At 39.5% G+C, this 22591-nt stretch overlaps 3 protein-coding genes and 1 long non-coding RNA gene across 8 annotated transcripts in view; 3 read left to right on the forward strand and 1 right to left on the reverse strand.

The window, feature by feature from the left end:
- adra1ab (adrenoceptor alpha 1Ab) overlaps window positions 1–22591 on the reverse strand; it is a 445038-nt gene that overhangs the window by 389942 nt on the left and 32505 nt on the right. The gene's annotated exons all lie outside the window — the stretch shown is intronic.
- Window positions 19–9695, forward strand: bnip3lb (BCL2 interacting protein 3 like b). Its single transcript, XM_083568862.1, has 6 exons — window positions 19–121; window positions 5493–5712; window positions 6652–6721; window positions 7610–7704; window positions 8107–8256; window positions 8669–9695. The coding sequence occupies exons 1-6, from the start codon at window positions 82–84 to the stop codon at window positions 8715–8717; spliced, it is 624 nt and encodes a 207-aa protein (XP_083424988.1). The 5' UTR covers window positions 19–81; the 3' UTR covers window positions 8718–9695.
- LOC310741236 lies at window positions 10414–11508 on the forward strand. Of its 2 annotated transcripts, XR_014537890.1 has the most exons (3): window positions 10414–10783; window positions 10826–11119; window positions 11162–11508. It is a non-coding gene; the product is annotated as an uncharacterized lncRNA (long non-coding RNA). The 2 variants fall into 2 exon arrangements; XR_014537889.1 differs by having other exon boundaries at window positions 10414–11119.
- The window catches only part of dpysl2b (dihydropyrimidinase like 2b), a 28287-nt gene continuing 19423 nt past the window's right edge, over window positions 13728–22591 (forward strand). For 2 of the 4 annotated variants that reach the window (XM_083568769.1, XM_083568770.1), the window contains exons 1-3: window positions 15033–15404; window positions 15750–15986; window positions 20387–21333. In XM_083568769.1, coding sequence (XP_083424895.1) covers window positions 21292–21333 — 42 coding nt within the window. In that variant the 5' untranslated portion in view covers window positions 15033–15404; window positions 15750–15986; window positions 20387–21291. Of the gene's footprint in view, window positions 15405–15749; window positions 15987–20386; window positions 21334–22591 lie in introns of all 4 variants that reach the window. The other 2 variants (XM_083568767.1, XM_083568768.1) reach the window with 2 other exon arrangements.

Below are 22591 nucleotides of genomic sequence, written 5' to 3' on the forward strand. Positions count from 1 at the left end.
TGTGCACACGCGAGCGGTGCGTGCGTCCGCGCAGAGCCCCGCCCCCTCCTCCTCTCCCCCTCCCTCTCAGAAACAGACAGGATGTCGGACGCAGCGGCTGCAGGAGAGCCGGGATTAAACGGTACGTACGTCCGTATGTTTCACTCGAGTCGGCGTGTCACCCGACCGGTCCCCCGCGTCTTTCTCGCTCTTCTCCGACTTTTGTCTTTTATGTTTTATTTACTTTTATTTATTAATTTTTTTAGCCGTCTCCCGAGTTCAAAACAACTCGCCCCATTTGTTTCCCTTATCGATGATTGACACCCGCTTTAGCCAATGACAGCGTGCGGAGTGTTTAAAGAGGCGGGGCGTAATGCTTGATTGACAGTCTTTGAACCAATCATTAGCGAGAAACACCGTGACGTGGCTTCTCTGGGCTTTATGTCAACAAGACGACCGACAACATGGAGATCGTCACGTTAGATGTTTTATTAAATTTTTTGTTCTAATTCCTGTGATATCGATTTCAGGGATCTTTACGTCAAATATGATCAAATTAAGTGCACATTACTATAAACACTATACAATCCGTCACAAGACCCGTGATCTCATAATTCAGTATAATAATACAATCATGACGTCATAACATAAAACCTCCATTTAAAAATAACCTCAATCCAGAAGTAGGACGTCAGGGTGAATCAACCAGGTTTGGGAAGAAGGAGACATGATCACTGGTATCTCATGAGCTTGTGTAGCTCAACAGAGAGAGAAATTAGAAACCCAAACTTTTTTTTTTCTATGACGCGCCAACAATCAATCCTGATTGAGGTCCATGTGCCGAGTAAGAGACATGAAGATTTATAAATCTTTATAAATTAGACCATAAGACTTTTTATGCATGTAAAATACCCTCTATGGATAAAAGTATTGGGACACCATTCCAGCCATATGTGGTTCCAATCTGCACAAAAGTGGAGACACACAATTGTACAGGACGTCTTTGGACGTTGTAGCATGAAATTGTGCCTTCACTTGAACTAGGAGACCCAAAGCTGCTCCAGGATGACAATGCTCCTGTGCACAAAGCCAGCTCCATGACGTCGGAGTGGAAGATCCATCGCTATAGAACTCAATTCCGTTGAACACCTTTGGTTCTGAATTTTGAAATCGCCACTGCCGGAGAGACGGCGAGAGACGCAGACGTCTTTTTCTGGCGCTGGAAAGTTTTGGACGTGTGGGACGTGCTGAAAGCCTGAGATGTCTCCATCATACCTCCATTCACCAGCAGGAAAGATTCTCGTTTGAAAAATTGATTTTATTGATCTTTTAACAAAGAATTACATGAAAATAAATGTAAAATAAATTTAGTTTATAAATATAAATAAAGCAGAATCAGTGAAAAATTATAAATAATGGCAGTTATAAATATTAAAAAATGTTATTATAATTATTTAAATAACACTAATGATTATTACAACAAAAATGTAAAAATTTGAGTGTTTATTGCGATGACGATTTTTTTTTACAGAGAAACACAAATATTTTTATTAATCTATTAATTGATTTAAAAAGTATTTTATCTTACAAAAAATATTTAATGAATTCAAAATATATATATATATATATGTAAATAAATAAATAATAATAATATTTGCTAAAAATAAATTGCATTTTTTTTAAATAATTGGAATCTCCTTTTCTCTCGTTCTTTTTTGTCTCTTTCTTTCTCTTGTCTCTCGCCTTTTCTTGTTCTCGTGCTTTCTGTCTCTTTTTTTTTCTGTCTCTTCCCCTTTCTATCTCTTTTTTAACTCGTTCTTCCTTATTTACTTTTTTTTCTCTCTATCTGTGTCTTTTTCTCATTCTTGTTCTCTGTCTCTATCTCTCCCTCGTTCTTTTTTCTCGTTCGCTCTCTCTTCATTTATCTTGTTCGCGTTCTCTCTTTTTCGCTGTGTTCCCTTATCCTTCATTCTCTTTATCTCTCTATTACTTGTTCTCTCTATTTTTTTTTATCCCCTCATCGTGTCTTCTTCTCTTTCTATCAGTCTCTTGATTTTTTTTCATTCACTCATTTTCTCTTTTCATTTTTTCTTGTTCTCTCTCTCTCTCTCTCTCTCTCTCTCTCTCTCTCTCTCTCTCTCTCTCTCTCTCCTTCCCCTCCACCTCTCCCTGGTGTGTGTACATGTATTACGTGCCCTGTGCTGGAGGATTAGGCGTTGCTCCAGCGCTCAACCCAACATCACGTTCCTCATGTTTCCATCACCCCAGACTCTGGTTTCCTCCTCGTCTGCCAGTGTTTGTGTGTTTTAATGAGCACGTTATTTCTCACCCACGGCTTCGTCACGTTCAAAGTTTCACCTCCGTTTCACCTCGGTTTCTTCATACCCACAGTTTATCAGGTGTACCTTATAAACTTATCAGGCACCTGTACCTGCTATTATCAGAATCAATATCACGTTTCTGTCTCCGTGGCAATTTCTCTCTCTCTCTCTCTCTCTCTCTCTCTCTCTCTCTCTCTCTCTCTCTCTCTCTCTCTCTCTCACTTTGTCTGCATCTTTGTCTCTCTTAGTCCTTGTCTGCCTTTGTCTTGCCTCTCTCTCTTCCTTTTCTTCGTCTCTCTCTCTGTCGCTCTCTCTCTCTCTCTCTCTCTCTCTGACTTTATCTTTTTTTCTCTCTATATATTTTTTCATCTCTGTTTATTTTTTGTCCATGTCTCTCTCCTCTCTCTCTGTTTTTTCTCTGCCTCTATTTCATCTTAGTACAGCTCTGTCTCCTTTTTGTCCCTCTCTGTTTCTACTGTTTTTTTGTTTGAATCATTATGTACAGATCATCATAACGGATTTGGACAAATTGCGATATGAATCTTGGCTCGTGTTGTCTCTTGTACGAATCATGTGACAGTTTTTTTTTCTTTTGTTTAGTTTTTTCTCCCAGAAGTTTTTGCTGGTTATAGTTTGATGGACAGCGATTTGATCTGAACATCGCTACCGTCCAGTCTCAGTTATGACTCGACTGTTATCAGGTTCTGTGTAAATCCACATATCATCCGATATCTCGATAAGAATGTACAGCCTTCCAAATGGAACGTGTGTGTGTGTGTGTGTGTGTTGTGTGTGTGTTTATATGAGCTTCCTGCTGAGTTCAACAAATCTGTCAGTCACATGACCCACATGTTTACTCTGCTTAAGGAAGTCATGTGATTGCTTTTCCTGGTGCTTTCATAATCACCAGAATCTTGTTGCTGAATTCATATCTTGGATAATCAATTGTGTGTGTGTGTGTGTGTGTGTGTGTGTGAACACAGAACTCTCGACCCCTTGGGAAAAGAAAAGTGAAGAGGCCAGTGAGAGACATGGAAAATTCATGAACAATAAAGACGCTTGTGTGTGTGTGTGTGTGTGTGTGTGTGTGTGAGGGCGGAGGGGACGGAGTGTGTTCCTGCTTTGGCTCACGTAAGGGTTTGGCTCTTATGTCAGGGAGTTAATAGAGGGAGGAGTGAGAGACATTTACTGTTCTTTCACCATGCTGTAAATAGACTTCAGGGGAGTAGCAGGGGGCTTATGGGAAATCATTTTTGTCCATTTCCGTCTTTGTCTCTGTTTATCCGTTTTTCATTTGTTTTTTTTATCTTTGTCTTTGTTTGTTTATTTGTCTCTTTCTTTGTTTGTGTCCATTTTTGTCTTAGTCCATTTTGGTCTCTGTGCATCTTTGTGTCTGTCAAAGTCCAGCTTTGTCCCTTTCTGTATATTTGCCTATGGGCATCTTTGTTTTTGTCAATCACTATCTCTTTCTGTCTTTCTCCATCTTTGTCTCTGTCCATCTCTGTCTATCTTTGTGTCTGACGTTGTCTCTGTCTATCTTTTGTCCCCCTCTTTGTCCCTGTCCTCTCTCCATATCTTGATTCTCCATGTCTTCATTTGTGTCCATTTTAGTTTGTGTTCAGTTTTGTCTCTTTCCATCTTTGAGTTTGTCTCTGTCTACATCCATTTTTGTCTCTGTCCACCCCCCCCCCCCTCTCTCTCTTTCTCTCTCCTCAACTCAGTTTTTGTTTATCTCTGTCTATCTCTGTCCGTCTATCTTTGTCTCTCTGACTCCATCTCTCTCTCTTCATCTCTCTCACTTTGTCTGTACTTTTTGTCTCTCTGAATTCCAATTGAATAGAACATGTTTAACTCGACAGAGAGAAAGAGCGAGAGATGGCACACTATACAGTGTGATCAGGGTGCAAGTAGGGACTCTGGAAAGACAAGGATCTCTGGGATAAAAAGTTTTTCGAAAGCCTCTGCTTTCACAGTCCACACTCTGTATTAGTGTGGACATGGCCTAAATAAATATGTTCTTAGTCCAGACTTGAACACTGAGATTATGTTTAAGTTCCAAACACTAATCGGAAGACTGTTCCATAACTGTGGGGGTTTGTAAGAGAAAAGTTCTGCCCCCTGCTGTTGTCTGTATTATTTGAGGTACCAACAAATAGCCTGCACCTTTTAAACGAAGTTGGTGTGGTGGATCATAACTCACCAAAAGTTTGCCTAGATACTGTGGCGCATGAGCCATTTTTATGTCATTAGTAGTATTTAATAATGTGAGATGTAATTTGGAGCTAATGTAGAGTGAAAGAATCATGTGGTCATATTTTCAGGTTTTCTTGTGAAGATGCTTCCTCCAGCATACTGGAATATTTCTGTTTGTCTATCTGTTACTCTGTTTGTATTTATTATTGTCTCTATTTCTGTCTGTACTTCTCTCACTCTGCTTTTCCTAACCTCTTTGTATTAGAGAAAGAAATTTCAGCAATTTCTGGAGCTCCAATCCCAGTGTATGGAAATCCGTGGGTGAGTTTAAACAATTGGAGCTCAACAAAAGAACACCAGTGTTTATGCCTGCTGACTGTCATCATCGTCACCGCACAGGTTCACAAAACAGTGTTGAAATCACAGTCTAAAATTAACCCTCAGCGAGGAAGGACTTCGGAGGAACTCGGACTCATCATACCAATAACAAAAGCACATTTCTGCTTCTCCAAACCAAATGGTGAAAATTCACCCAGAAATCCAGTGTGCCTGATTTAACCCTTTCGACTCCCCAAAAAGAGTGCACAAAAAAAGCTCCACGAAGATCTGCTTAAATGGGTTGGAGTGGAAGAATGAATGTGAACGCTGAATGCACCCCAGACCTCCTCACCTTCTCACCTACATCAGTACCTGACTTTACCAACACCCATGTGGCTGGATGAATCTCCACAAACACTTTCCAAGATCTAGACGAACATCTTCCCAGAAGAGTGAAGGTTATTATAACAGCGTATGGGGACTAAATGCCGAATGGGATGTTCAAAAAAGCACATCTTATGCTCAGGTGTCCACAAGCATTTGGCGTTAGTCGTGCGGCTTCATACTTTTAAAATCCTGCTATGACCCTTTGATGATAGAAGGATGTAGAACATTAGATCTTCCCTGCTTTAAGTTATTTTTTCTGTTTTTATTTTTTATTGTTTTTATTTCCTGTCTCAGGCTCGTGGGTGGAGCTCGAGATGAACCGGAACTCGCCGGAGACGTCGCAGACCGCCGCGCCCGGCACGTCCAGCTTGGTCCAGGTTGTCGAAGAGGACGACGGGATAGTCGGAGGGCTGGAACACGTTCCTTCTTCTTCCTCCATCCATAACGGGGACATGGAGAAGATTCTGCTGGATGCTCAGCACGAGTCCAGCCGCAGCAACTCCTCCTGCGACAGGTAGCAGATCCCACCCTGGGTTCGGAAAAAGACCAACAACTACAACCCAAAAAAATAAGGTCATTTTGAATTTGATGGTTGCGACACGTCTTGAAAAAGTTATGACATGCCCATGTTTACCACTGTGTAGCATCACGTCTTCTGTCCGTATGCATCTGAGGAGACCAGTTGCTAAAGTTTTTACAAAGGAATGTTGGATCATATGTGTCTGATACTAGATTCAAGCTGCTCATCATTTCTGGGTGTTCTTTGTTGTGTTTTTTGTTTCATGATGCACCAACTTTTTTCACATCTCAAAAGGCCCAGATTATTTCAAACGTTTGATTTTATGTACAGTAAATAATGAGGTATTCAACTCTTTTACTTGATGTCGAGGAACATTATTCTGAAGTTGTTCCACAATTTGTTGAAAGACAAAAAAGTCTTTTACATATTGGTGAAGCTCCGCCCATTTTTACTCCTGAGAGACTCTGCCTTTTTAAGATACACTATTTATACCCAAACATCTTTCTGAACTGTTAATTACCCTCTTCATCGAAAACTATTTCTCCAACTGTTTAATTTTAATAACACTTGCATTTTCAACACTTTTGTTGCCCCGATCCAACGTTTTTGAGACGTGTTGCAGCCATGAAATTCAAAATGACCTTATTTTTCTTAAAATGCTTCATTTCCTCAGTGTAAACATTTTCTATGTTTTATTGTGAATAAAATATATATTTATATTTATTCCCAAGTTTTTCGCAATTTGGGTTGTTTTTTTCTACGTCGGACAAATATTTATTAGTATCACATAATGAACAATTAAGTTACTTGTAAATTTTTTAATTTTTTTTCATTCGTATGTTCACATTTCGAAAATGCACATTTTGTATTCGGAATTGTTTTCTAATTTAAATATTTGTCTCTATGTGGTGTGTGTTTGTTTTTGTCCTGCAGTCCACCACGTCCCCGCAGTCCACAGGATGAAGGTCAGATCAGCTTCGATGTGGGCAGAGGAGAAAACCAGGTAAAATTCTTTTACCTCGTCTAGAGACGCGTGCATGTCCCTTTTGTTTATACGCACCGAACTAGAGAATTTTTACGTTTTTATATAATCGCAATCACAGCAGATTTTGAATGAAACACATCCAGCTGTGTCTCAAGCTCCACTTCGCGAGTTATCGATATATTTGAAGAACATGCTGAATTGTTAGATACCTGCAGGTCAGATTTGGGACGATGATTCGAAGCGTACGTTCGAGTTCTGGTCCTGTGAACAATATTTCGAGAGCAAACAGTTGTCTGAAGTGATATCTATTATTGAACGACCTGCCCAGATAACGCACCTATTAATCTGGATCACAAGACAGAAAGAAATCTCTAGTGAAGAACATCTTCGGCGAGTTTTTACCAGACGCTCGGCAAAGTGTTTGAGCTGTGAATGTTTGGAGAAACCAAGTGTCCGGATGCTGAGTGTGCGTAAAGCTGTTGTTCATGATAGAGGATTTTTCACCGAAACACATCTGGACAATTATAGATTTGAAATCTTGATACGGTTGCAGTACAACAAGTCTGTTGCATAGAAACGTGTGTGCAACACGTGTGTGCTAATTATTATTATTATTATTATTATTATTATTATTATTATTATTATTATTATAAACAGAATATTGTGCAACTCTGTAACTGGAATAAAAATAAAATGTAGAATGGACCAAATGTAGAAAGTGAAGTGATGCAATTTTGTGCAGGGTAGCTGTAATAAGTGTGTGTGTGTGTGTGTGTGTGTGTGTGTGTGTGTGTGTGTGTGTGTGTGTGTGTGTGTGTGTGTGTGTGTGTGTGTGTGTGTGTGTGTGTGTGTGTGTGTGTGTGTGTGTGTGTGTGTGTGTGTGTGTGTGTGTGTGTGTGTGTGTAGGAGGCCCTGGAGAAGTTAACAGATGATGAAATTCTGATGAAGGACTCAGACTGGGTGGCTGACTGGTCCAGCAGACCTGAGAACGTTCCTCCAAAGTGCGTGATGCTTTTAATTGTATCCCCTCTATTGAGCACCTTTGGGATGAATGTGAACGCTGACTGCACCACAGGCCTCCTCACATTCTCACCTACTGAATGAATCTCCACAAAATCACGTGGAACATCTTCCCAGAAGAAACAGGGACTAAATGTGGAATAGGATGTTCAAAAAGCACATAATAATCCACAAACCTTATAGTCATATAGTGTATATTGTACAATTTTACAGGATTTGTCTCTAATGACATGCAGTGAGTAGACATTGTTTTATTAAAACCGTGTGTGTGTGTGTGTGTGTGTGTGTGTGTGTGTGTGTGTGTGTGTGTGTGTGTGTGTGTGTGTGTGTGTGTGTGTGTGTGTGTGTGTGTGTGTGTGTGTGTGTGTGTGTGTGTGTGGCAGGGAATTCCATTTCCGGCATCCTCGGAGATCAGTCACACTCAGCATGCGTAAAACTGGAGCCATGAAAAAGGGGGGGATCTTCTCCGCCGAGTTCCTTCGAGTGTTCCTCCCTTCACTGCTGCTTTCACACTTACTGGTCCTAGGGCTCGGGTGAGCGCTCATACTATAAGCTTTCCGTCCACTTTATTAGGAACACCCATCTTCCTGTACACCAGTGCAGTTCCCTAATCAGCCAATCACGTTGCAGCAACACCGTGCAACAGTTCAAGAGCTTCAATGTCTCAATGTTTATATCTGTGACGTCTATCAGTGGGCTTGTTTGAGGATTTTGGGTTTGTCTCTAAGGTTTATACAGAGTGCAGGTCTGAGTTGAAAAGTCTGTAGTAACTCAAATAATCACCCTTTGCAACTGTGGTGAGCAGAAAGGTATTTTAACACTTTGAGTTTCCCAAATTCTTGCAACAGCAAGTTCCTTTCATGTTCCTCGCCTAAACCGTGGAAGATTTTTTTATTTCTAATCAAAATTCCTCTGTTTTCTGTTTTTCTGTCCTTTCTTTCCTAGGGTGTATATCGGGAAGAGATTGACGACTCCCCCTGCCAGCTCCTTTTAAGGATCAGACTCCAGAAGCATCTCAGACGTGTGAATTTGAGAGAATGTTGCAGTTTGTACAAGAAAACATAGCCCCACCTTTTTAAAAATGAAAAAAATCATCATCCATCTCTCCCTTTTTACGCTACAGTCAGTTCCTTCATTGGCTGTATGATGAAAAGTGCCATATACGTACAAGGAGGCAGATAAACTCTCTATCTCCAATGTATCCCCCCCCCCCTTTTTTTTGTTCTGTATTGTCTAGACTGATTGCAATTTGTCATCAGTGTTATGCAGGTGGACACCAAGGGGGCGGGGTTTTAAACATAAAAAAAATATATATAAAAAAAAAAAAATCAGATGTGATCCTGGAAAATATTACATCTAAAAAAAAAAAGAAAAGAAATCAATTAATATATCACCAAAAATATTTTCCTTTATAGCTCTTTAACAAAATTCAAATAATAATTTTTTAAAGTAAAACTATATCTCAGTATTTTGGATTTATTACGCCGTTTTTAATTGTATTTTTTTCCAAGTATTTTTCAGAATCCAGCACAGTCATTATCATTTCTGCTTTTTTTTCCCATTACTGTATGTGCATTTATACATATATCAGTTATGATAATTAACATTTCGCTTTATAATAATCTAAATCTCATTTCCTCCATATTGATTAGGTTTATAAAAATTTATTTTCTGATAGATTAGCAACACTAACCAGACAAAAACTAAATTATACCCTGACACCAGTAGAGGGCGCCTGAGTGCCGCTTTATAAGCAGTTCTAAAGAAAAATCGAAATGAATGTGAATTTAATTAAAAAGTGAATCTCTTGTGATTTTTTTATTATATTTTCCAGAAAGCATGGTACATATATGTAAATCCCAGACGTCAGTGTAGACCAGACCTGTTTCATGTGAAGTGTGTAAATGTGATTGTGTGGTGTATTTAAGTTGTGTGTTGGTAGATTGGTGTGGGATAAAGTCCATGGACACGAGTCTTCGAGTCTTTAGTGTTTTTGCCCCTTTTCTTTTTTTTCCTCCCATTTGTCTTTTTATTTCCTCTAAGACATGGTTTCATTACAAGTGGATTGTTGCAAATAAAAAACCATAAAATACTATTATTCAGCAAAAAAATATTCCACTTTTTTACAGATTTTTGTAAATTATTTGGATGAATGTGACTGGGTGATTGTGATTTAAGGTTTATGACAGGATGAATGTGATTTGAGGTTTATGACTGGGCGATTAGGACCGGATGATTGTGACTGGGTGATTGTGATTTAAGGTTTATGACAGGATGAATGTGATTTGAGGTTTATGACTGGGCGATTAGGACCGGATGATTGTGACTGGGTGATTGTGATTTGAGGTTTATGACTGGGTGATTGTGATTTGAGGTTTATGACTGGGTGATTGTGATTTGAGGTTTATGACTGGATGATTGTGATTTGAGGTTTATGACCGGATGATTGTAACTGAATGATTGTGATTTGACGTTTATGACTGAATGATTGTGATTTGACGTTTATGACTGGATGATTGTGATTTGAGGTTTATGACTGGATGAATGTGACTGAATGATTGTGATTTGACGTTTATGACTGGATGATTGTGATTTGAGGTTTATGACTGGATGAATGTGACTGAATGATTGTGATTTGAGGTTTATGACTGGATGATTGTGATTTGAGGTTTATGACCAAATGATTGTGACTGAATGATTGTGATTTGACGTTTATGACTGGATGATTGTGATTTGACGTTTATGACCGGATGATTGTGACTGAATGATTGTGATTTGACGTTTATGACTGGATGATTGTGATTTGAGGTTTATGACTGGGTGATTGTGATTTGAGGTTTATGACAGGATGAATGTGACTGAATGATTGTGATTTGAGGTTTATGACTGGATGATTGTGATTTGACGTTTATGACCGGATGATTGTGATTTGACGTTTATGACTGGATGATTGTGATTTGAGGTTTATGACCGGATGATTGTGACTGAATGATTGTGATTTGACGTTTATGACTGGATGATTGTGATTTGAGGTTTATGACTGAATGATTGTGATTTGAGGTTTATGACTGGATGAATGTGACTGAATGATTGTGATTTGAGGTTTATGACTGGATGATTGTGATTTGAGGTTTATGACTGGATGAATGTGACTGAATGATTGTGATTTGACGTTTATGACTGGATGATTGTGATTTGAGGTTTATGACTGAATGATTGTGATTTGAGGTTTATGACTGGATGAATGTGACTGAATGATTGTGATTTGAGGTTTATGACTGGATGATTGTGATTTGAGGTTTATGACTGGATGAATGTGACTGAATGATTGTGATTTGACGTTTATGACTGGATGATTGTGATTTGAGGTTTATGACTGAATGATTGTGATTTGAGGTTTATGACAGACTGAATGTGACTGAATGATTGTGATTTGAGGTTTATGACTGGATGATTGTGATTTAAGGTTTATGACAGACTGAATGTGACTGAATGATTGTGATTTGAGGTTTATGACTGGGCGATTAGGACTGGATGATTGTGACTTGTGGTTTGTGACTGGGTGAATGTGACTGGGCAGCTGTGATTGGGTGATTGCAACTAGGGTATCAGGTTTTTGTATTTTCCAGACCAATTCGATATGAGTTCCTCACAGCAATCAGAAAGAAGGGGGTTGTACATTTAGATCGAGGCTGAGCTAAAGATCACAGCGAGTTGCTTTTGGGTGTGTGGAAAAACCTCTTTCACAAATTTATTTGGAGTACTTTGGTAGTAGCTTAGTGGTTGGACATTGGATCTGGAGGTCATGAGCTCAAATCACAGCCACACCAAGAGTGGGCCCCTGAGCAAGACCCTTCTGGGCACACCCTCCTGGGCCCCTGAGCAAGACCCTTAACCCCACAGCTGCTCAGTTGCATGAAGGAGATATCTGAAGTTTGCTCTGGATAAGAACGTCCACCAAGCTCTGATTTAGGCACCATGAGAAAAGTTCAGTCTTTGGTGTGATGGCCGCCTGCATAAGCATTCTCAGGTAGTCGATTTACCCTGTGACACTGTTTTGCAGGAAAACCTCCTGATAGTAATGCAAATGTGATTGAACATGTACGATTCCCTCCATTAATATCGGCGCCTACATATGAGCGAAAGAAACCTGTGGAAATTTTTCTAAAAAATAAAAAACGACAAAATTTGCAGTCATCGTGAACATCCAACAAATGTAAAGAACGTTCATGCGAATTTGGTCTATGTGTTACCTCATATTTATACCCCCAGTGAAACAGGAAATCATGGTTGAACAATTTCCTGTTTCTTGTCAACCAAGTGTGCTAAATAATGTAAACATGGTTCCCGCGAAAATTTGAAGATCACAATTTTAGGCCTTTAAAAAGTCTTGAATTTTCTGCTCAGGTCTTAAATCATTTTAAACAGGTCTCAATTTTTCTAATGTCCATGTTATGCTACGTCTGCTTCTCATTGAATTGCTTTATTTAACACTTCTTTTTCTGTGGTGTTTGGATTTTTCTTTCGCTTGTCCAAATATAATTACGTGTCTTCAACTACAAATGTGGCCGGCATGCAACAGCTAATCAGCTTTCTGTTATTTAAATGAATCTCTCTTGGATTGTACGTAAAAAAGAATGTAATTTTTTGGCTATGAGGAAGTGCAAGTTTAACGATACTTAGCTTGAAAAAAAATGGATCTAGGGCAGTTGCTAACAACGTATTTTTGTCTGTGTGTTTTTGATGTGATATTGGTTTTAAATTTCATTCTCAATGGTAAAATATCAATACACTTCAGATATTAGAGTATCACTGCTATTAGACTCAGTGGAAATGAATCTCATTAATGCAATAGATTTTATATGGAATAAAACATTAAAGCTGTTCTGTTTTTTGGAAATTGAAATCATTTTTCAAAAATACACATTTAAGGCAGTAAAGATGTTTTGGAGCCGAAACTCTTACATTTTGTATTAAAATAATAAAAGCCAGTCATTTCTTCAGCAGCTTTCCCTTTTCAGACGGGCTCTTTTCTACCCTCTGGTGGTTGAGACTGGAATTAAAGGGTGTGTCCTGCTATTAGAAGACCTGAGAAGTGCAGAGAGACAAAAGCTGGTGAAGCTGATGATTTAGCACAACCCTGTCTGGGCAGGAAATACAATGTGCATCCAAAAAAAACAAAAATCCATCAGCAACTTGTATCATTTGAATGCATTTTATACCTGAGATGTTCTCAATCCACGTGCTGTTTTTAGGATTCTTGATGGTGCAGCCTTGTAGTATGTAGTATGTAGTATACAACGCCCAGAGAGCCACACCCATAAATATCCAATTACACTAATCCAATCATCTAGCCACCTCCTTGTGACCTATGACATCATCAGGCATGAGTAGGAGGAGCTAAACTCCTGGCTTGCTTTCTCCTGATTGGCTGAAACCCATGTTCTGATGCTCTGGAAGGGATGGTCGTGTGGGAAATGTCTTAATAAGCAGGATTTTTTTTTCCCTTGGGCTGGGCGATGATGTATGATGAGATAATAACTACACATCTTTGATATATTACATCACAACCTGCTTTTCTGAGGTGACAATTTTTGAACAACCACATTGAGTCTCCATTTGCTGTTATTATGAGCTTCACCCTTCTGGGAAGATGTTCCTCTAGATTTTGTGGAGATTTCTGCTCATTTAGCTACAATGGTGTTAGTAAAGTCAGGTACTGATAGATGTGAGAACGTGAGGAGGTCTGGGGTGCAGTCAGCGTTCACATTCTTCATTTCAGTACGGTTGAGGGTTTAGAGCTCTATTGCAGGAGATCTTCCACTCCACACTAGTTTAAGTGAAGGAAAAATTTCTAAATGGAAGAAGCCCCTAAACTCAACTCTCCTGATACGCTGAAGCCCCCATGATCTGATACCCTGTAAATAAAGAAATAGTTTTGAGCAGAATCAATTTTTCATACTTACACCATATCGTTTCTATAGTAACAACTGCCTCACGTGGCTTCATCCACTCTCTGTAAATGGCTTTGAAACCCCTTAGCAGTAATGAAAGGTTCTCTGTAAATCATGTTACATTTCTGGAAGGAGTCTCCAGTGTTACCGATTTGTAAAAGTCCGGGGTGAGCACCACGCACGTTGCACCACACCCTCCACACAAAGGCGTATCGGGCGATCGTGTTACGTTAACGTCCACCTTCTTAACCTTCTTACCAACTTCCTGAGGGTTTGGTGTCGGTTCTGAAAGTTGAGGAACCCTGATGATTATTTGTAATAACCATGCTTCCATCTAGTGCATGAACTTCTGTTCTCTTAAAGAAGATTTTTATCTTCTGCAGTTTCTCAAACTTATTTATTTTACGAAAGAGAATGTTTTTTAATCTGTTAAATATCCATTGGTTGCATTTCTTTTCTGTTAGATTTTTCTCTAATTACATATCTCTGTCTTTCTGCTGTCCATCCATCCATCCATCCGTCCCATCACTTAGTTTTTTTTTTGTTTGTCAGTCTCATCCATTCATTTATTCAATTGTTAATTCATTCATCCACACATCCTTCCATCTATAAAGCGATCTATTTAATTATTTATATCTGTCAGTCCCCCATCCCTCTATCAGTCGATTGATTTCTGTAAATATTTATATCAGACAATCTTTTATCCACCCATCCATCCATCTATTCATACATCCACCCAACCATCCATCCATCCATCTATCCATCCATCCATACAGCCTCCTATTGCTCAAGTATTTGTCTGTCAGTCTTTTATCTTTCTTCTATCCATCCATTCATCCCTCCCGTTTGTCTATCAATGCATTTCTTTTTCAGTGTCATCCATCCATCCACTATCTATCTATCTATCTATCTATCTATCTATCTATCTATCTATCTATCTATCTATCTATCTATCTATCTATCTATCTATCTAATAAAATGTAATTATTAGACAGCTATTATGGCATAAGTGGAATGAAATAGCTCTGTCTGTCTGTCTGTCTGTCTGTCTGTCTGTCTGTCTGTCTGTCTGTCTGTCTGTCTGTCTGGTTTACGGAACCTGTTGTTGATTATTTTCCTGTAACAGCACAACACCAGAGTTTTGGGCCCTTCAGCAAGTCTCCTAAACCTCTCAGCTCCTGTATCATGGTTCACCCCGTGTGTGTGTTATGGCTTGTAGACTGTGTAAGAGATAATGTGTGTGTGTCTGTGTGTGTGTGTGTGTGTGTGTGTGTGTGTGTGTGTGTGTGTGTGTGTGTGTGGTATGGCTCGCGCGGTGCTGAACGGACAGCGGCCTGGGCGGGGCAGCACGCGCCAACGCGGACACGCATCCCAGACACGCATCAAGTTCACGCCAAAAACTTTCACCCCTCGTTTCCTTCTCGGGATTTTTCTAGGAGCCTTGCGCGTGCGACGTGGGAGCTTCCGGCAACCTGCTGTAGAGATTAATCACGCAAATCGGTCGCGCCTGCGTGGGTGGTGGGGGGACGGGAACCAGCCACGGTGGTCAGATCAAGACAGAGCGAAAACAAAAGGAGCTGCAGGATCAATCATCATCAGTCCGGAGATCGAAAGATCGGAAGCCTCCGTGACTCTGCGTGAAAGCTTCTGCACTTCCGGATCAGAAGCCGTGGGTGATACTGTATCTCCAGCAGGCGCGTCCTGATCAGATCTGCTGCTGCTGCACGGTAACGCACACCTGCATATTTATATATATATATTTATTATGTTTTTCCTCTCAGACGTGAGATTGCGTTTGGGTTTTGCAGTGAAGCCTGTTTTAGTCCAATGATCCAGACTAAACCATGCATGTGCACGAGCTTAGAACAAAACCGGCTTTAGGGGCGTGCAACATGCATCACGATAATCATGCAATGTTTTTTTTTTATATTTAATTATATACGGTGTAAAAGGAACTTTGATGCCGTCGCTGTGAGGAGCATCAGAAGCTCCAGGAGCTTCAACAGTGCTGCTAGTGCTGCTGTGAGATTCCTCTGAGTCACTCCTTCATTCCTCTCTGTATTTTATTCCAGTTCTAATAAACCCAGACTCCACCTGAGCTTCCAGTCTGAGCCATGTTCGGAGGTGCAGGAGATCTGTCCAGGAGTTCCCCGACTCCCAGGCTCTGTGGAGTGCTGTGTCCTCTCGACTCGCTGTGGACCGACGGCAAGAAGATGGAGGGACAGCAGAGGAGCACGAACACGGAGAACAGGAAGGTGGAGATCCGCAGGAGTGCTGGCAAAGAGCTGCTGCAGAACCTCAATGATCAGGTATGAGACTATTTATATCTGTCAGTTTATTATTTACCCTTCCATCCATCCATCCATCCATGCATCTATACATCTCCATCTGTCTATCAATTATCATCCATCATCTATTAATCCATCCATCCATCCATCCATCCATCTATCCATCCATCCATCCATCCATCCATCCATCCATCCATCCATTTATTCATCTCAATATGTCTATCAATTATTATCCATCCATCCATCCATCCATCCATCCATCCATCCATCCATCCATTTATTCATCTCAATATGTCTATCAATTATTATCCATCCATCCATCCATCCATCCATCCATCCATCCATCCATTCAGCCATCCATTTCTGTCTGTCTATCAATTATCATCCATCCATCCATCTATCCATCCATCCATCCATCCATCCATCCATCCATCCATCCATCCATCCATCCATCCATCTCTGTCTGTCTGTCTATCAATGATAATTAATCCATCCCTCCATTTATTAATCTTAATCTGTCTATCAATTATTATCAATCCATCCATATCTATCCACCCAAATGTCCATCTCCATCTGTCTATAAATTATCACCCATCCATCCATCCATCCATCCATCCATCCATCCATCCATGCATCTATACATCTCCATCTGTCTATCAATTATCATCCATCATCTATTAATCCATCCACCATCCATCCATCCATCCATCTATCCATCCATCCATCCATCCATCCATCCATTTATTCATCTCAATATGTCTCAATTATTATCCATCCATCCATCCATCCATCCATCCATCCATTCAGCCATCCATTTCTGTCTGTCTATCAATTATCATCCATCCATCCATCCATCCATCCATCCATCCATCTCTGTCTGTCTGTCTGTCTATCAATGATAATTAATCCATCCCTCCATTTATTAATCTTAATCTGTCTATCAATTATTATCAATCCATCCATATCTATATACTACAAGTGCATCTATCTATCTATCTATCTATCTATCTATCTATCTATCTATCTATCTATCTATCTATCTATCTATCTATCTATCTATCTATCTATCTATCTGTCTATATTACAAATAATTCAGTTTTTCTCGGTTGCTTTGGAGCGTTTCTCAGATCAGAAATGAAATTCTCAAAACTACTTGTTCCTCCACATTATTTATTCGTGTTCATCATAAAAACATTTCTTGTTGCTTTGATCAAATTGCGATTGCTTTAGTACATTAAATTAATAGATTGTGTACGAGTGTCTGCAGGTGTTTATTTCATGTTGATCAAAATATATTCTACTGGTTTCACCTGGAACGTTTTAACCCCCAAAACATCTCAGCATCAGTTTATTGTAGACGTCATTGTATGTAAAATGGTTAAACCAGTTGTCAGAATCTGTCATCTAAAATTTCTCTTAAACTTTATTTTGTAAATGTGTTGAACTGATGAATTGTGCAGATGAATCTTGAAGGTCACTAATGAAGGCGAGTGAACGACATCAGATCAACCAATGATCAAAAACTAGTTCTCTGAAACAGGTCAAAGGTGAATCTCGTGAAGCTTCAGTTGGAGAGTGAATACAGACGGAGCAAAACACAGAATTATACATTCTGAGAATAGATGAACAACTAAGATACAAACTAACACTTGTACAGTAGAAGTTTAAATCCTGTTCGGTCTTTATTAATTAATTTAAATCAAATTCAGATCTCGTGCATTTTCAGTCTCTGTGATCCAAACCGTAGTTTATATCAAGAAACACTGAAACTGTGCATCATATAAACAACATGAATAAACATTTTCATGATTGTGTTCGTGAACAATAACAAAAGGACATTTAATTCTGATGGGAATGAGATCTTCATTGACACAAATACTCACTTTTGAGAGATGAACTGAGGATTTTGAGAAAAGTTCAGACTTTTGCAAGAAATCCAATGTTTTTGTGCAGTTTTTAGAAGTCGTTTTGAAAATGCATTCGAGAAAACGCTTCAAAGCAACTGAGAAAAACTGTAATATGGATAAAATAAATAATTCTGCATTCAACCAAAATTTCCAGATCAACAGAAACTTTATATGATAGAAAGAAAATTCGATATTAGACAATTTCGAAAAATTATTCTGAATCGGACAAATGATTTCAGGTAACGCTACATGTTCCCATGGTAACATTTTTGTTCTGGATTAGACAAAATATATAGATAGATAAAATATAGATCAAAATGTAGCACTACAACATCTGTGTCCTTTCCTGCCATATTATTCCAGATGTGTTAGCATGATTATTATGATGAAGGTGAGAGGTTAATGAAGGAAGGAGAGGAAGAGTCAGGAGGAATGGGGGGAGGTGGGGTGGAATTTGCATACATTTGGAATATATGGAGTATTTGCATAATAATAAATATTCATAAACCTTTTCATTTCTAATGAGAGTAAAGTTATAGCTCGTGTTTCTCTACCAGCTGATGTACAATGTGCAATAAAAATATTAATACATTTTTGCTTTTGATTTATTGCAGAACGCTGCATTTCAGTGGGCAGGACTTTGGCTTTATTCGTTCGCATCCCAAAGGTTCCAATAATAAAAACAACTGAGTGAAAATATGATTTGATTTTGTAACATACATTTACTAATTTTTTATCTATTTTAAGCCTTTTATTCGTACATATTTTTTCCTTCAATTGGTAAATCATTTGGAAATAAATGTACAAAAAAAACTCACGTTTGTGGAGCATAAAATTGGTTTGTGCTCCTTTCTGAACATCGAAATCCACATTTACTCTCCATTAGCTCTTATAATAACCTTTACTCTTCTGGAAGGATGTTCCACTAGATTTTGTGGAGATTAGTGTTGATTCATCTACAAGAGTGTTAGTAAAGTCAGGTAGTGATGTAGGGGAGAAGGTGAGGAGGTTCCTGGGGTGCCGTCAGCGTTCACATTCGTTAGTCCAATAGGGAGATCTTCCACTCCAACCCATGTAAAGCAGATCTTAATGGAGCTGCCTTTGTGCACAGGGGGATCATTCTGCTGGAACAGGTTTGTATCTGCTAGTGAAGGGAACATTTTATGCCACATCCAAAGACTTGGAGAAGAACCACATATGGCTGGAAAAGTCCGCTGTCTCAATACTTTTGTCTCTTTAGTGTATAAGCTGTTAGTATAGAAACAGTGTTTAAAGAAGCGCATTAATATAAACCGTCTCTCGTCTATAAATCAGTTTATAAATCAAAAGTCTTTGCTTGCGTACTGTTTCCGCTGCCTCTGAAGACATGCCAATACTACAGGGAGCGGTATCTCCATATCTGGGATGCAGTAACCATGGTTACCTGCTCGTCTAAGGACAACGACAGAAAAACGGGGCGAAGGAATGGTGGAGGATCTGCTTCTCTAATACTGTTGCATTTGAAAGATCGTTTCAGGAAAGAAAAAGAGCAAGATGGAGGGAGAGAGAGAGAGAGAGAGAGACATGAAAAACACATTTCATTATTATAAATCAGTGCAGTTCATGTGCTTGCGAGGAGAAACGCATGATTTAAGGTGTAGTAACATGATACTGAGACGTGTGTGTGTGTGTGTGTGTGTGTGTGTGTGTGTGTGTGTGTGAGAGAGAGATAGAGAGAGATATTAGATAAAGTGAGAGAGACGCTGCAGCTCCCTTTACTGAGAGCCTGAAATAAGCGAACAAATCAATATACTACTGCGGTGAACCAGCTGGACTAATGCACCCTAATGTAACTCCTGAGCACTCTATCTATCTATCTATCTATCTATCTATCTATCTATCTATCTATCTATCTATCTATCTATCTATCTATCTATCTGTCTGTCTGTCTGTCTGTCTGTCTGTCTGTCTGTCTGTCTGTCTGTCTGTCTGTCTATCTATCTATCTATCTATCTATCTTGTTTATCCAACTCAAATTTATTTCTTTGTTTGTCTATCTATTCATCTTACTGTTAATTTTATATTTTATCTCTGTCTATCTATTCATCAATCCATCCATCCATCCATTTATCCATCCATCCATTCACCTATTAATTTATCTATTCATCTAACCCCCAACCTTCTGTCCATTAATCCATACCTCTCTTCACCTAACCATGAGTTTTGTCTCATTATTATTTGTCTAATTATTTAATTGTTTGTTTAATTCTATCTATCTATCTATCTATCTATCTATCTATCTATCTATCTATCTATCTATCTATCTATCTATCTATCTATCTATCTATCTATCTATCTATCTATCTGTCTGTCTGTCTGTCTGTTGTCTGTCTGTCTGTCTGTCTGTCTGTCTGTCCTGGTATTTATTTGAACAGAGAGCATAAAGGTGGTGATTAATGGAGTAATGAATCAGTAAAAAGATAAAACAGAGTTCCAGCAGATGACCGAAACGAAACCCTTTTATATCTCCTCCAGGACGGTGCAGAGAGACGGCCACTCCTTATGTAATGCACACTGCCGTTAAAGATGAAGCACGTCACAGTAGTATTTCCTGTTGGTGGAGAAGCGTACAGAAAGGGTCAAACGTAGCACCGACACACCACCACCAACATTAACACATTCTCACTGTGTTATACCAGAACCTCAGTGTGTGAGAGCACCAGCTTCTTGTGCACAGAAAACAGTTGCATTTGCAGAACATCTGCTTTCTATCTCAGCGAAAGAATGACATCATGACGTCATTTTTGCTCTGCATGTGTCCAAAGTCCTGCAGCTCTGTTTATAAATCATCATGAGCCGGTTATGATTCTCAGAGCTCATCTGCACATGGCTTTATAGAAGTGGTGGCAGGACATGGTGGTTCAGGGGTGGTGGCAGGACATGGTGGTTCAGGGGTGGTGGCAGCTGTGATTTTGCACCAACCATGTGACCACTGGGGAGGGTAGAATTTTTTTCTGCCCCGTTTATAACCTCTGTTTCATTAAAATCCGTGGCTTGCTTGGCATTCAGAGGCGTTTGGTCACGCCGGACAGACACAATGTTACCCTCCACCCATTTTCTCGGCCTCGAAAATGGGCGTGGCCAAGCGCCTGTGCATATGGAATGGTGTAGAATAGAATAGAACAGGGCGGGGGCTTTGCGCATGCGCGCTGCGCTCCTCCTGTCCTTCTTGGCGCATCAGCTGGAGAAAAGGGAAGCGCAGATCTTCTTTCTTCGCCTTTGATTTCTCGTTTGCGCTTCGGCTTCGATCCTCTCTGACTTCCGACCGCACAGCACGGCCTGTTTTTTTTTCCCTTCTTCCTAAAAAAGCGACAGAGCCTCTTTTTTTTTGTGACATCTTTTTATTCCAGTCGTAACGGTTCATCCAGAAGAGGGTGAAGATGTCCGGATATCAGGGCAAGAAGAACATCCCTCGCATCACCGTGAGTTCATGGCACAAATATTAAATTTCAGTAGAATATCAAGAAAAGAAAAAAAGTGCTTTGCATTTGTAGGACAGATAAAAATCCACACGTTTTCCTGATGCATAGGAATGCATTTTTTATTTATTATATCCTGGCACCATTTTTTAAACTAAATATATCATTTGATCTTAGAGATTATTTGCAAAACCACGATCTGGCATAGGACTTAATTATGCATGAATTGTTTTTTTTATTATTATATAAAAAATATCCAGCTCTCACCTGAAATCTAAATGCTCCCATGCACCAGCTGCATATGGAAATAACATGATAATATATCTTAGGCATCGAATTAAACCAAATAATACGATCTGAGCAACCTTAGTCTGCTTATTGGACTCCAGATCAGCTGATAAAGAATGTCCGATCTCCTCTGAACCTCTTTCATTTCTGCCCTTTGTTAAAGGCTGCGGCGGCTTTCTTCCTTAGGTTGCCAGATTGATATGTTTTACACACAGCATTTTGCGGGACCTATGATAGGATTTGAGTAACTGCTTTGGTATCACGTTAGGAGAACTCGAAATTTTGTTTTTTTTTCTTTATATTTTATATTAGGATATGATTTGAAAAAGGTGATGAAATCTGGCAACCATGCAGCTGAGTTTCATGTCGCATCCGCCCATCCACAGCCAGGGCCAGCTGGGAGCGGTATGCAGGGTAGCACTGTGGAACAAAAAAAAAAGGGAAAAGGACAGGAAAAGGGGGTCTAATGTCATCAGGGCTGAAGAGAAAGAACCAGATAGCTCGAAATCTCACCACAACACCTTTTCTTATTTCATTTCACAGGGATGGAACCCTTATCTTTTATCTCTTGTCTTGGAAATATGTCCTTCAGATAGATTTTTTCATGCATCAATAGATAGATAGTGTAGAACAAGCATTTCTCTGAAAGGTCTACGCTTCATGGACATCTCAGAAAGGAATTCTGTATGCTTCTCCTGAAGGTTTTTTTTTTGGATCCTCCTTAAAGAACAGGCTGGAACTCTGGAAGCCATGTTGTATTTTTTTGCTCTTAACGTATAAGACGCATCCATACGTGTTCGTGAGCGCTCATAGACAATGCGTAAACCCTGATTGGAGAAAAATTCAGCTCAGTTGGAGGTCAGGATAGCTTTGTATTTTTACAAAGGAAGCCATGTTTGGTGGGCTTTAGGAGAGGAGGAAGGGAGGAAGGAAGGAAGCAGGTCTTCGGGGACGTGAGATGGCCTCTTCGCGC

Source organism: Silurus aristotelis (assembly GCF_946808225.1).
Source record: "Silurus aristotelis genome assembly, chromosome: 18".
NCBI classification, from domain to species: Eukaryota; Metazoa; Chordata; class Actinopteri; order Siluriformes; family Siluridae; genus Silurus; species Silurus aristotelis.